The 14,744-nt window shown below is 34.6% G+C and overlaps 1 protein-coding gene across 3 annotated transcripts in view; it reads right to left on the bottom strand.

Moving 5' to 3' along the window:
• Positions 1–14,744, bottom strand: part of LOC145265487 (stromal interaction molecule 1-like) — a 330,758-nt gene that overhangs the window by 155,025 nt on the left and 160,989 nt on the right. For all 3 annotated transcript variants that reach the window (XM_080121362.1, XM_080121364.1, XM_080121363.1), the window contains exon 3: positions 1,500–1,597. In XM_080121362.1, coding sequence (XP_079977488.1) covers positions 1,500–1,597 — 98 coding nt within the window. The remainder of the gene's footprint in view (positions 1–1,499; positions 1,598–14,744) is intronic.

Here is a 14,744-nt window from a genome sequence, read left to right as displayed (position 1 = left end):
TGTTTACATTTTCTTTGTGCTAACTCCCCACCCTCATCTTGAAAAAACATTTATATAAACATTTTTTAAAAAAGTATTTTATTTCTTTAAAAAATAAAGAAATCAAATAAAATATAAATAATATTTTTTAAAGAAACAAAACTTATTAAATCGTCCAATTTTTATAATTATAATATAAAAAAATAATGGAGAATCTATTGTAAAATGTCTCTACTCTAACAGTATTTTTAGGTGGAATAAGTACTTTTCGAAGAAAAACAGCTAGTCTAAATTAAAAATTAAAATGTCAGACCGACTTTAAAAATCAAACAAAATAACAAATAATGCTGGTGGTAAACTCATTTTCAAACATTGCCATTGCTTAAAGTTTGCAAGAAACTCCTGTGAGTAAAATTTTTTTGTTCCCTAAACAACTTGCACAACACCCCCCTCCCCACAAAAAAAGCAAGTCTACATCTTTAGAAGTAACAGATTGTGTTTTTTTTTTTTTTTTTTTAAATCCTACAGTTTTTATAATTAGAATATTTAAAAAATTCTAATCAGATTGATTCAAAGCTCAGAAATAATTGCTAAAATAGATATCGAAGGACAGACAAATAGTGCTGATGTTGAAATTACAAGTGAAATAGAGACGAAAATTAAATCAATAAATTTAACGGAAATGAAAAATTATAAAGTATACACATTCTGTATGTATCATGAATGTTTTCGATTCCTTGCTGAGTATTCTGCAGGTGAAAAAAAGCTAATGAACAAAAAGACAAAAGAGAATTTCAAAAGAAAGCCGGGAAACGATTCAATCTTCCAAGAAAGATTGGAATTTAAATTCTGCACTATAAAAACAAGGGTCGTCACAAAAAATTGTATACAATTAATAACATTATGTATGAAACAAGTTACAAGATATTAAAATGTTAAAATTTTTAAACATTTTTTACAAAATTTTAAACAGTAAGAATAAAAAGTTTCATCTTCATAAACATTACATAATTAAATTTGAAAATTTAGAAAATCGAATAATGTTATATAATTCTTTTATTAAATGATTAAAATCATTTTTTTTTCCTGAAACTTGTGTTGTTAAGACAACTTTTTCAAATACTTTTTTCTCTTCATTTTGTTGATGGTATTAACCCTGTGGGCATGGTGCCTTATGGAGAGAGAAAAGGTATATGTTCAATGTTATTAACCAGACATATACTTTTTCTCTTTCTATGAGGGGTTGATCAACCGAGGTTAATACCATGAACAAAATAAACAGAAAAAGATACTGAAGTTTTTGAAAAAAAGTTGTCTTAAAAAAAAAAAAAAAAATCTCCAAAGCTTTTAATCATTTAATAAAAAAAATTGGACATAACATTTGGTTTTCTAAATTTTCAAATTTAAGACAAATAAAAACACAATTATTTTAATCATTTTTATATAAAAAAAAATAGCATTATTCGATTTTCTAAATTTTCAAATTAAAAAAAAAAAAAAAAAAAAAAGAAGAAGCTTACCTCATCACTTTCTGTTTGATCGACATTTCCATTTCGATCATCATCAATCAAATGGTGTAATGTTTTTATTGCATCCCAACTGTCACAATCTTTGGGATCTGAAAAAAAAAAAAAAAAAAAAAAAAAACAGATTCAATAAATAGCAAAAGCATCTAATCTGACAAAGTTATGCCAAATTTTCAAAATCAGACTCCAATAACAATCCATTTGATACTTCATTTGGACCAACCTACTTTTTTCATTTTTTTTTTTTTTTTTCACTATGTTATTGACACGTATTTCATTTTGATTTAGTTTTATTGAAAAAAAATTATTCCGGCTGTAAAATACTGTAAAAAAAAAAAAATAAATAAATAAAATAAAATAAAACTAATCTACAAACATGCGATCGTCAGTGTAGCTTGATTGTTCTAGGATTCAAACCTCAGATCATATGTACTATAGTCGAGTGTGTTGACTGTTACACTACAAAGTTTTTGATGACTTTGCAGATTATTTTATCACTTATAAACTCATATTGATTTTTTGATTTTTTACGATAATACGGTTATTAGAGTCTCCAACCTTGGAGATCTAAAAAAAAAAAAAAAAAAAAAAAAAAAAAAAATATTTTTCCTTTAGAAGACCGCCCATATTTTTTGGATGTAAAACAAATATTTATTTATCTATTATTTTACTTATAATGCAGTAATCTACAAACAGGATTTTTTACTGAGCAGATTGAAGGAGGGGGTGCAATTATACAGAGTTCTTTCCCTTGAATTCTTCAAAAAGAAATATAGTAAACTAGCAGGCCACTAGGCATTGCACAGTCGTAAAATATGCATACATATAATGCATGCAGATTTCATATTTATTATTATAGAGCAAATACTCAATCGATTATTATATATAATATATAGTAGTGATTTCAAAAGTACAAAAATGACTTGTATGCCATTAGCTAGAATCGAAACCATAACATCGCTCTCCAGCCTTATCCGTTAACGTATAACCTAAATCCATATGGATACAAAACCTACAAAAAATATTCTTGTTTAATCTATAACTTTTAATTAGTGTATGCGCAGAAAAAAAAACAGGTATTGTTTACTTACACCAGGCCAAGGTCAATTTCCTTTTTAAATTTGGACCCCATAGCAGCTATTTTACTGGTTCAAAACTAAATTGAAAGTGTGCTATAAGTCCAAATACCCTATATATCAAATTTCGACTCTGTAGATCAAATATTCAGAGGAGTTTGGTAGAGAGTTTTTGCACACACAAAAAGGTCACCTATATATGTAAAAATATTTTCAGGTGCTAAAATCTTTTAATCTTAAATTCTTAGCAATTATGCAGAATGTAGAAACTATGCATAAAAAGAATTCAGCGTAATAGTGAAATGAAACCAATAATTTAATAAGATGCCATGAATAAGTAATTAAGTAACGCTCATTTATCCTTCATGTAGTTGCTTGCATATCCATATATTAAAAAGTTTGTTCGAATAACTTAAATAGAAACAGTAGTATCTGGATTTCGGACTAAGATCACAGTGTAGTTTCTGTTCTGATGCTGCACTATACTTAATTAATCCTTGGTCATTGGAGAGGAAACCCTCTATACTGAGGCAATTTTTATTTTTGCCTACTTCCTGAGTGCCCCTTTTTGGAGAGCTGGTTATCCCTCCCCCGTACATTAAAAAAACGACCATGTGTCATATTTTGCTTTTGTGGGGAAGCAAATAAATACCAATACAAAAAGTAGGCTTTTAATATCAATGTCATAGCAAGAAAAAACTAAATTATGTGACATGTCTCATTTGGTGTGTGTGTGTGTGTGTGTGTGTGTGTGTGTGTGTGTGTGTGTCTGTTTACCATATTCAATTTAAAATCCATTTACATGTTTGCAAGTGTTGGGCAGCTTTAAAAAATTGACTTCCAAAGTATTTTTATTTATTTTATTTTATTTTTTTTTTTTACATAAGTCACCACTTATCAAGGCCCAGAGGCCACTCAAGAATAAGGGTTAAAGAGTGTAGAGTATCAGAATTATAGTAATCGTCAGTAGTGGAAATTCGGTAAATTTGTTAACTTAAGTGGAACGGCTCATCAATAACTTGTTTATATTGGACTCGAAGACAGCCATATTGTAGTCAGCTGAAAAGCAGGTAAACGGAAGAGAGTTCCACAGGCGTGCAGTTCTAAGAAAGAAACTTTGTTCATGGAATCCACATTTAGGTTTAGGCGCAGATAAAGAGTAGGGGAAATTATTGGTAGTGTTTTTAGCGAGATGAGTGTTTCTCATGAATGTTCGTCGAGGGGAACCATAGATTGATAGATTGGTGCTCAGACGAGCACCTGCTACGAAAATAACGATAAAGCAGAGATAGGCTTGTAATGTCTCTTATGTGAGAAAGAGGTTGCAAAGGAGAGAAAGGGGCATCCCCTTCTAGGCACCTAAGTCTATTTTGAACTATCAAAGCAGGATAAGGTGTTTTTAGCAGCTCCTGCCCAGATGTGGCAACAGTACTCTGTTCTTGGACATACCTGGCTCTTATATAGGTAGAAAATTACATCAACAGTGAGATATCTACTGGATCAATAAAAGAATCCCACCATTTTTCCAGTGACCTTGGCAACGGATTTGATGTACGTCCAGATTTTTATTTATTCTTTTCGTTTCAAGTAAGATTTGTGTCATTTGCAAACTTTCACTTGTCAAGATTAAATAAATTCTTGTTCAGCTGTCAGACTTGAACAATATCGTTATGTATAGGGACCCTATGACAGCAAGCAGAGACTATGTTAACTAGTATGAATTTCTAGAGTGTTTCATTAAATACATATCAGGAAAACTTGGCGGCGAATGGAAATGGGCCCTGTGCACCCAGCAAGTGATGCAATTGGGTTCAGAGGTCAGCTCCCTAAACAAACCCTAAAAGAAGGTAACAATGATATTACATAAGAAATGATTAAGTGTCAAGGATTAGAATAGTTTTCCACAGTCCGCACCGAGAAGTTGAGAGACAAGACATACCAACACAATGTAATGATCTGAATAAATCTTTATAAGACTGTCTGTTCGTCAACCAGACTGGGACTTAACTTTCTCCCATATTTTCCTAAGCTTTTCCCTGTAAACTGGACCTGCTAGCTTAACTGTTCTACATCAACTGACCCAAGAACTCATCCATTATAGTATTATAAGGAGACAAAAAACTTCAGTGATATGTGATATGGTCAGATTGAAAAATGGATTAGTTCTTGGGTTAGTTGATGTAGAACAGTTAAGCCAGCAGGACCAGTTTACAGGGAAAAGTTTAGGAAAATATGGGTTGGTTGGTTGGTTGTTTTTGTTTTTGTTTTACGGCATATCAACCTTTTTCAGGTTATTTAATGCTGAATCTAGTTATTTTGAGGAACGATTTTTAATGGAGTATATTTTTTTTTTTTAAGTCAGATTCTATTTAACCCATAGTTGGGACCCTAACAGGTACTACCACTCCGGGTCAGAGTGGACCTGGGAGCAATGGCAATTAAAGGGTGGCTCCACACTCTCTAAGGCCCGCAAGGTGGGGCCTCACCATCGGATATAGTTTTAGGTCATATCCAGGACCGGGAAAATAAGGGAGAAAGTGATTTATTCTTCCTCTGAGATCAAATCTAAGCCTGGATTATTACGATGGATTATTACGATGGATGTATAATGCGAGTTTTAAAGACTAACACTGCACATCTATTATAACATTTTCATATTCTCATCATGCAGCATATGTCCTCTACCCTCATTGACCAGGTTCACCTCCATACATCAGTCAACTTTATGCACATGCTTGATAGACTACTCCCTTGGTCGATAGTGGTAACACTCTGCTGCTTAGTGATAACAAAAGTTGTCTGCATTTACTCTATTCACTCATAATTCTCGCAATTACATGAGCACCAGCTCTTACGATAACACTAATGTCTCAAAACTTCTTGATAGTTCTGCCATCCACATAATTTGGCCACATATGTTCCTGTCTGTCTCTACACTTCTTGCTTATATACTGAGTTCTCTCCCTTGAGTTCTTCAAAAATAGTGGTGAATGTTTCTTGCGTCTACATTCATTGCATAATACTTGTTATTTACTGTTAATAATAACATTTGTTATTTAATTAATATTTGTTCTTTACTAATATTATTTTATATTATCTATATTATTATTATTATTATTATTATTATTATTTTATATTATCTAATATTTACTTATTAATACATTAATACCATGCACTAAAATGAACTTAAAAAAAATTTTTTTTTTTTGCAAAATAATTTGATTACAGAATTTAAGTCACTAAAACTAATTTGTTTCTTCGTAAATACGTCAGCTTATTTTTTTTATTATTATTTATTTATTCATTTATTTTTTACACTCCTGGGCAGCATCAGATAGGTACACAAATATACATACATATAAATACACTTACAGCCCCACAAATATATACAAATACACATACATGCATAAATGTACATGCACACATGCATATAGATACACACACATTCATACATATTTATTCACACAAATACACATACTGATACATATACTCATACATGCACATGCAAATACATTTACACACACACACACGTGCAAATACATGCAGATACGCACACAAATATACATACACACAAATATAGATATACAGATGAAATGTGACTGCATACTAAAAACCTTTTCTAATACACAAATCACGGTGCAATGTACACAGACAAAATTATTAATAATTCATCCGATAGGTAAATAAACATTTTCGTTTATCGGCACTACCACCGTCGTCGGAATGAAAACCTACAATTACAGAAATTATACACAAAACATTCAAACAGCTGAAAGACGCGCATCATCGGCAAAGTACAAACGAAATCCTCTGCACAACAACAAGGAGGCTGACCCACTTGTTATGTAATCCTAAACAAAAGAATGTAAACGAGTTTAACAGGAGTTTCGTGAGTAGGTGTGTAGGGGCGGGAGCGATTTACTTATGTCGGTAGGTAGAATATAAATATATAAAAGAAAAATAAATAAAAACTCACTGGGATTGAATCGGTGGGAAACGACGGAATTCCATTGGGCCAGTGAGTCTGTGGACCAATGCCATCTGGCAAATTGTCAGTTGACCAATGGCCCATAGGTATATCTATTGGGGTTTCAATAATATCATTTGATACAGCGTAATAACCTATCTATACTTATGTTTTACGCATGCTGCAGTCAAAGATTGCTTATATCGTAAATTTGTTTCAATCAAGACATGAAATTACTAGCAGAATCTTGTGTCATTCACTCTTCAAGATTTAATAAATTCTCGGTCAGCTACCAGACTTGAACGCTACTGTCATATATACGGACCCTATGACAGCAAGTAGAGAAAGTGTTAACTAGTATGAATTTCTAGAGCGTGTGATTAAATACATGTCAGGAAACCTGGCAGCAAATGGTGATGGACCCAGGGCATCCAGCAAGTGATGCAATAGGGTTCAGAGATCAGCCCCCTAAACAAAACACGCTACAAGCAGGCGACGATGATATTACATAAAGAAATGCTTATGTGTTGAACAGAGTTTTCAGCAGTTCGCATTGAGGAAGTCGAGACAAAACGTGTCAACACAATAAAGAGATATAAGTGATTCTTTATGAGACGGTCCGTTTGTTGAGCAATTTTAATCAAATAAAAGAAATAATTAGGTAAGAAAATAAGTTAATAGTAGCATATTATCACTACTATTATATAAATGTGTGTGTGAGTTCCTTTCTCATAGGTTCGGAAACGGCTGAGTATCTTTTGCAAATTTCACACAAAGCTTATTTATATGTCTGACAGTGTTCTTAGATATGTTTTATACAGAAATTCATCCAATAAGAATTGAAAAAATCCGATCTTAAAAATAGAAAAAAAAAAAAAAAAAAAAAAAAAACTTTTTACAGGGGAATATTTTAGCTGCAATGGAAAGGGAGATAATAAAATTCGAGCAAATCATTTCTTCTTAAAAAAGAGATTTCTTATAATCTGGCGATATAGCTCAGTGGTAGAGGATTCGACTACAAACCGAATGATCCCCTGTTCAAGCCCGGGTGTACTTCCTTGTTTTATTTTAATTTTTTCTTATTAATAATTTCAATTTACAATAAAAGAAGTACCATTTAAAATCGCTGCAAATCATTTCCTCTCTCTCTCTCTCTCTATATATATATATATATATATATATATATATATATATACAATCTGCATAAATTAAAATATCATGTATAACGAGGCAACGCCGAGCTGCTAGCTAGTCTTTTATATAGAGTTAATTTTAGTCTCTCCCCGTGTGAACGAATCTTGTCAAAGCACTTGAAACCACCAAAAAGTCTGAGAAATTTGTTGTTTCTTTTTTAATAAAGACAGACGTGAAATCACTAGTAGAACCATTTGAAAGATTTATATCATTTATAAACTTTCACTCTTCTCGGTCAGTTAAAAATAGTATATTTTTAGCTCTTATATCAAGTGGCTTAATGCTTGTCTGGAAAGATTCTATAAAAAAATTCCACTGTTTCCTTAGAATTTTTTTTTTTTTTTTAATTATGATAGACATGAAATTACTAGTAGAACCATTTGTAGGTATTATGTCATTTGCAAATTTTTACTCTTCAAAATCCTCTGATCTTGAACACATGGTGCAATGGGGAAAGAGGTGGCTGGTTAATTTTAATGTATCTAAAACCAGGCTTCTATTTTTGCATCATCGACGCTCTGATCCCTATTGATATCAATTGAAATGAATGGCTCTCATTTTGGGGAGATTCCATACTTTGACAAGCTTCTGGGTCTGACCTTTATTACTGATCTGAGATAAAACATGTATATCAAATCTGTTGCCAAGGCTGCTGGGAAAATATTGGGATTGTTCTCCCGCTACAGTAGATATCTCACTCCTGATGCAATTTTCTACCTGTATAAGAGCCAAATACGTCCAAGGATGGAATACTGTTGCCACATCGGGGCAGGAGCTGCTAGACACAGCTTATCCTGCCTTGACAGAATTCAAAATAGACTTTGAAACCTAGTGGGGGATGCCTTTCTCTTTTCCCTGCAACCTTTTTACCACAAAAGAGACGTTGCAAGCCTGTCTCTGCTTTATCATTATTTTCATGGCAAGTGCTCATCTGAGCTCCAATGTATGGTCCTTCCTTGCCTGACTTTCATAAAAACACTAGCTGAAAACACTATCAATAATTTCCTCCACTATTTATCTGCACCTTAACCTAAACATAGATCCCATGAACAAAGTTTCTTTCTTAGAACTGCACACCTGTGGAAACTGTTCCATTTTCCTGCTTTCCAATTGATTACAATATGGTCATCTTCAAGTCCAATGTAAACAAGTTTTTGATGAACTGCCCCTTTAAAAAGCTATCAGACTTCAACACTACTATTGCGACAGCAAGTAAAGACTATGTTAACTTGTAAGGCAATAATAGAAGTCAAAGACAAAACACGCTAGGAACAGTGGGTAGAATTAGGAGATAGAAATTACATTACATGTTTGAGACGCCACAGAGTTTCAAGGCAGTTTTTGAGGTGAGGAAGCAGCCACATCAGACGTGCCCAACAATGTACGGATCTCAAATCTGTTTGTCGACCATTTTTTTTAATTTTCCTCAAGATAGTTTGCTTGTCAATCAGTTTTTTAAGGCCAAGTAAAAAAATTAAATATGGAATTAATTTTAGCATTTCTTTTATGTGGAACTATTGCCCAAGATTGAATGAGGATCTGCAACTGTTCCGCATTTCCAATACTTTTATTGTCATTGAAATCAATGAAATCGACCATTTTTCAATCAAATCAATTGATTGCCTGCTCTAGTCAGAGACCCACCACAGTGCGTCCAGAGAAAATTTAATAGGCCTCCTTGCAGTGACTTAGTCCACAATACATTGTAGTCCACATTGCACTGTAGAGAACCTACTGTTGATTTTATGAAATTATTTTATATAATGGCTTCAATTAAAGTTTAAAATACAAAAATCAAGTATCATGGTCTTGTGCTCTAAACATTCATTTCGATTGCACCCATCTATCAAATAACCTACTCTTGATTTTATAAGCTAGGCCCTTCTGCTTGTGCGGGGATAAAACTTCTCAAATGCAATTGTGATGTTAGACTATACAAAAGTGTTAACTTTGGCGAAAATTAGATTGTTCCTTCTTTAATCGGATTTTTCAATTATCGATTTTAGATACTTATCAGAAGCATTTAGATACAAAACCTATGTAAGAACATTTCCAGATACAAAGAACATTTGTGTGAAATTTAAAAAAAAAAAAAATCAGCCCAGCTGTTTTGAAGTCTATAAGAAACAAACTCACACACACAAAGTTGCTTTTATATATAAGTAGAGATTAATTTTTGGTCTTGTGAATGATCTAGTCTCCTTAATAAAACCTTTAAAACCGCCAATAAGTCTTCATTGTTCCATGCCTAGATTTTATTCGAGTTGTACTGCCAATCGACAACCACTAGACAACGCAGCAATACACAAAACGGCACACAGAGAAAAGCAATGAAAAAGAGAAGATCACCAGCAACTGCGCAACAAATTACCGGTCTGCAAACCTAAATTGCTTAAGGAGTAGATAGGCACTGTTTATCGCCCGGCTTCCATACTCCTTCTTTGCTTATTAGCCAGGCGTAGAGGTTGAATCGCAGGGATTCAACAGAAACATTCAGTGGTCTATCTTGTTTCCTGACTAGGGCAATGAACGCAGTTTTCCCCACTCCAGACACGTCCCATCCCTCTAAACTGGGCACTTGGGAGTGCTTGAATGCCATAATGCCAGTGCAAGTAGATTGGGTTGATCATCATCTGATGGGTTGAGGGTACCGGATTGGCAGTTCCTGGCTGCTGTTCCTGACTGGAAGTACAGGAGCCCCAACTCTTTGGTAGTGCTTAGAGCGGCTGCTCCATCAACAGTTGAATAATATCGGGATGTTTGTAGTGCCATATCACGCATGGAAAGGGACCCTGCACTCATCCCCGGTGGGCTTTCCTGAGGCCACAATTCTAGTAGATGGAAGGATGGAAGGTCAACTGATGGTCTGCTTGTGTTGCACGTCTGGTATTCTGCATAACCATTGTTCAGCACCCTTTACCTAAACTGAAACTCTTTAAAAAAAAATGACATTACAATTTAAAATTACACTTAAACCAGGACAAAACTCAAACAAAACCAAATTGCCTCCTCCCTTGCGGCTTGCATTTATGAACATCCGTGGGCTTAGAACTAATTTAAATGATGTTGAAGCATTTCTCCTAACAAACACCTCGGATATCTTAGCACTAAGTCAGACTAACCTACGCTCCTCCATCCCCATTAACTACTTTAACATGCCCGGATATCTCCCACTCTGCCGTAAGGATTCTGACAAACATATGCACGGGCTTGGAGTCTATATTCGAAACACCCTCCCCTTTATGAGAGGTACAAAACTAGAATTGGACGACCAAGCCTTTATGTGCTTTAGGCTTAACATACAACATAATATTAGTTACTTTTATTTTCTCTACTGCTCTCCCTCGACCCAGGAGTGTACCCTAATAAACAAAGTCTCTGACAGCATAGATACAGCACTTTCCCTCGACACTAGCGCACAAGTGCATGTATTTGGTGACTTCAATGTCCACCACAGAAACTGGCTTGGATTTTCTACTTACACAGATGCAGCTGGTAGCACAACCCTAGCTTCTCTATATTTCATTCCTGTCACAGATGGTTACATTTCCAACCCGTTTCCCAGACCAGCAAGGACAACACGCATCACTTCTAGATCTGTTTCTGACTACAGTTCCTGATGATTGCGTTACGAATGCCCACAGTCCACTTTGGAACGCTGATCATGCAGTAATAATGGTTGAAATCGCCCTAAACTCTAGGGCCAAAACTGAAGAGCCATTGCTCAAAGCAACGAGATATTATAAAAAGGCTGACTGGGAAGCTATCAGGGATCTCATTAGAGACGCCCCATGGCGAAATATCTTTTCACTTCCTGCTGAACAGTGTGCAAATGAAACCAGTGAATGGTTCAAAACGGCAACTGAAGCACATGTTCCCACGCAGAAATTTTATAGCAAGCCCCACTCTCCCCAAAGGTTTACTTCTATTTGTGCAGCTGCCATTGCGCAAAGGCAGCATGCGTACTGCAGATTTAACCGATATAAGTCCAGTTCAAACAGACATAAGTCCAGTTCAAACAGACAGAAGTATATAGAAGCCAGAAGTAACTGTAAGAAAGAAATAGAGACAGCTAAGAGAGAATTTTCTGAAACCACAAAAAAACACATCAAAGCACAGAAATTAGGAACCTGTGACTTCTAGAAAATCTACAACAGTGTAGTAAATAATGGGCAATCAACAATTCCCTTACTATCCAACAATCATGAGCAACCGAGAAGACTAACATACTTGCTAGTCGGTTTGTCTCCAACTTCATACTGGACCCTGCTAACAACCCCCTCTCAGACTTTCCTTTGTGGACAGACGCCACACTAGACAATCTGAAAATCACCTTCTCAAGTGCATGCTATCATAAAAACTCTTGACACTTCAAAAGCATGTGGACCCGATCTCATCCCGGCTGTGCTATTAAAAAAGTGGCCGAAGTAGGTTCAGTTCTCTCCAAACTTAACAAATGCCTTAATGAATCTTGCTTTTCTGCCTGCTGGAAAACTGCTTCTGTGGTACCAGTTTTCACAAATTCTGGCGAAAGAACTGACCCAATAAATTATTGCCCCATTAGCCTCCTCCCACTTTTCGCCAAAATATTTGAGTCCAGAATTAACCAAGCTCTAGTCCATCACCTTACAGATGCTAAACTTCTGACCGACCAACAATATGAATTTAGGCAAGCCTGTTCCACAGCAGATATCCTAACTATAATCTCTGAACGTATATACCATTCACTGGACAAAGCAGGGGAGAGTAGAGCAGTAGCTCTAGATATATCTAAGGCTTTTGACAGGATATGGCATGAAGGTCTTCTTAGGAAAATCAGATCATACGGTATCACTGGAAGAATATCTAACATAATTAAATCCTTAGATAAGAGAAAAATCCAGGTTGTTCTCGACGGTCGTACATCTAAACAATGATATAAATGCAGGAGTGCCTCAAAGTGGTTTATCCTTGGACCTCTATTATTCCTAATATTCATAAATGACCTCCCTGACAAAACTGTCTGTGAGATGGGTATATATGCTGATGAATCACGCTCTATAACAGACATGACAGGAAAACAAATGAACACATATCTAAAGAAATGGCAGAAACACTAGAGGATGACCTCCGATCTGTAGTGGAATGGGGACAAAAATGGATGGTTACATTCACTACTGCCAAGACTAAACTTGTTTCCTTCAATAATTACAAGAACCCTTCTCTACCACAAATAGCAATGGCCGAAGACTCTTTATCTGAAAGTACATCTTTTAAACTCCTCGGCCTAACGTTCACAGGAAACATGAGTTGGAACAATTACATTGAGAGCATTGCCAGGACAGCTGCGAAGAATGTAGGTTCTCTCTACTGTGCTAGAAAACTACTAACGTACACCCTCCTTTCTCCTCCTCAACAAGGCAATAAAAGAAACAAAGATTGGATTAGTTCATTATATAAAAAAAAAGAGTATCAGCACAAGTAGTAATACTATTTAACTTGTGATCGGGGATAAGAAATATATAGCAAGCTAATTTCAGATTTTACATTTATTTTTTATATTTAACTCACTTTGCACACATTTTTTCAGATTCAAACAAAGTCCACTATGTGACAACAGGTCATATTCTTATATATATATCTATAAAAGTGAATGTGTGTGTACATTTCCCTACGCAATAACTGTCAATTTTTAGTCTACAGACTCGAAATTTGATATACAGGGTACTGAGATTTGGGAAAATCGATTTGATCGGTTTTTGGCCAGAAATTTGGCGATTAAGGGGTCAAAGTTCAACGATTTGACCTTTGAGAACTCTACCAAACTCCTCCGATAATTTTGGGTCTACGCACTTGAAATTTTAGATATAGGTTCCTTGGACATGGATCTAACTTAATAACTTGATTTGAGCCCAAAACAATAAATGTTAAGGGGTCATAATAGGGGGCAAAGTTAAAAAAAATTGACCTCAGCAGTCTCTTCCAAATTACTCAGACAATTTCTGGTCTAAATATTTGAAATTTTACATAAAGGGTAAAGGGCAAGCTTTTTAATCGGTTTGGGTCGAAAATTTTTAGTTATCAATATATAAATGTATGTATGTTTGCATGTTTGCCTTAAACTTTCAATAGAGGCGACGGATTTTACCAAGATCAGTATTGTTTTAAAGTTCGACCTTTCATATGACAAATATCGAAAAACTGGCTAAAAACATTAGTATCTTCCCCTTCAACTAGGCAATTTTCTACAGCGGAGGTGTCACTTTTTTCACCGATATTTTTTAAAGTTATCCTCTCCTTTAGATTGTCCAGCTTTAATTTTAAAAAATGTCAATTCCGGTTTGGCAGTGGTCGTAACAGCATAAACGTTAGGTTTTACCCCGTTCTTTTCCTACTTTGCGGTACGGGTTCGAGCCTACCTTCCTACTACCACTTTTTTTTTTTTGCTCAACACACACATCCAAACACCCGGGCAACGCTGGGCTGAAATGCTAGTAACAAATAAATGAAAAACTATATATTCCAAAGTTCATGATGTTGACCATCTGACAATTTATTCCTTTAAGTACGTTGACATTCACAATTCTTTACTGCAAAATCATTTAATTATTATATCAATAAATGTAATTACATTGAGCTTCATAAATTAAGGACTGGTATAAATATAAGATGAAATATAATTGTAAAAAACATTTCCACAGATTATATATATCTATCTATATAAAAAAGTGAAAATGTCTGTGTGTGTACATTTCCTTACCAAATAACTCTGTCAAGTTTCAGTCTACAGCCTCGAGATTTAACATAAGGAGTATTGAGATTTGGGAAAATCTTTTTAATCGGTTTTCGGCAAGAAATTTGGCTGTCAAATGGTCAAAGTTCAATGATTTAACCGTTGAAAACTCTACCAAACTCCTCCACCAATGTTGGGTCTAAACACTTGAAATTTTAAATGTAGGTTACTTACACATGGATCAAACTTTTAATTTGAATTGAGCCCAAAAAATAAATGTTATGGGGTTA

This window comes from Euprymna scolopes, chromosome 40 (assembly GCF_053919585.1).
Source record: "Euprymna scolopes isolate OS-2025 chromosome 40, ASM5391958v1, whole genome shotgun sequence".
Lineage (NCBI taxonomy): Eukaryota > Metazoa > Mollusca > Cephalopoda > Sepiida > Sepiolidae > Euprymna > Euprymna scolopes.
Note: the sequence above shows the minus strand (reverse complement) of the source record. Positions and strands in the feature narration are given on the sequence as shown.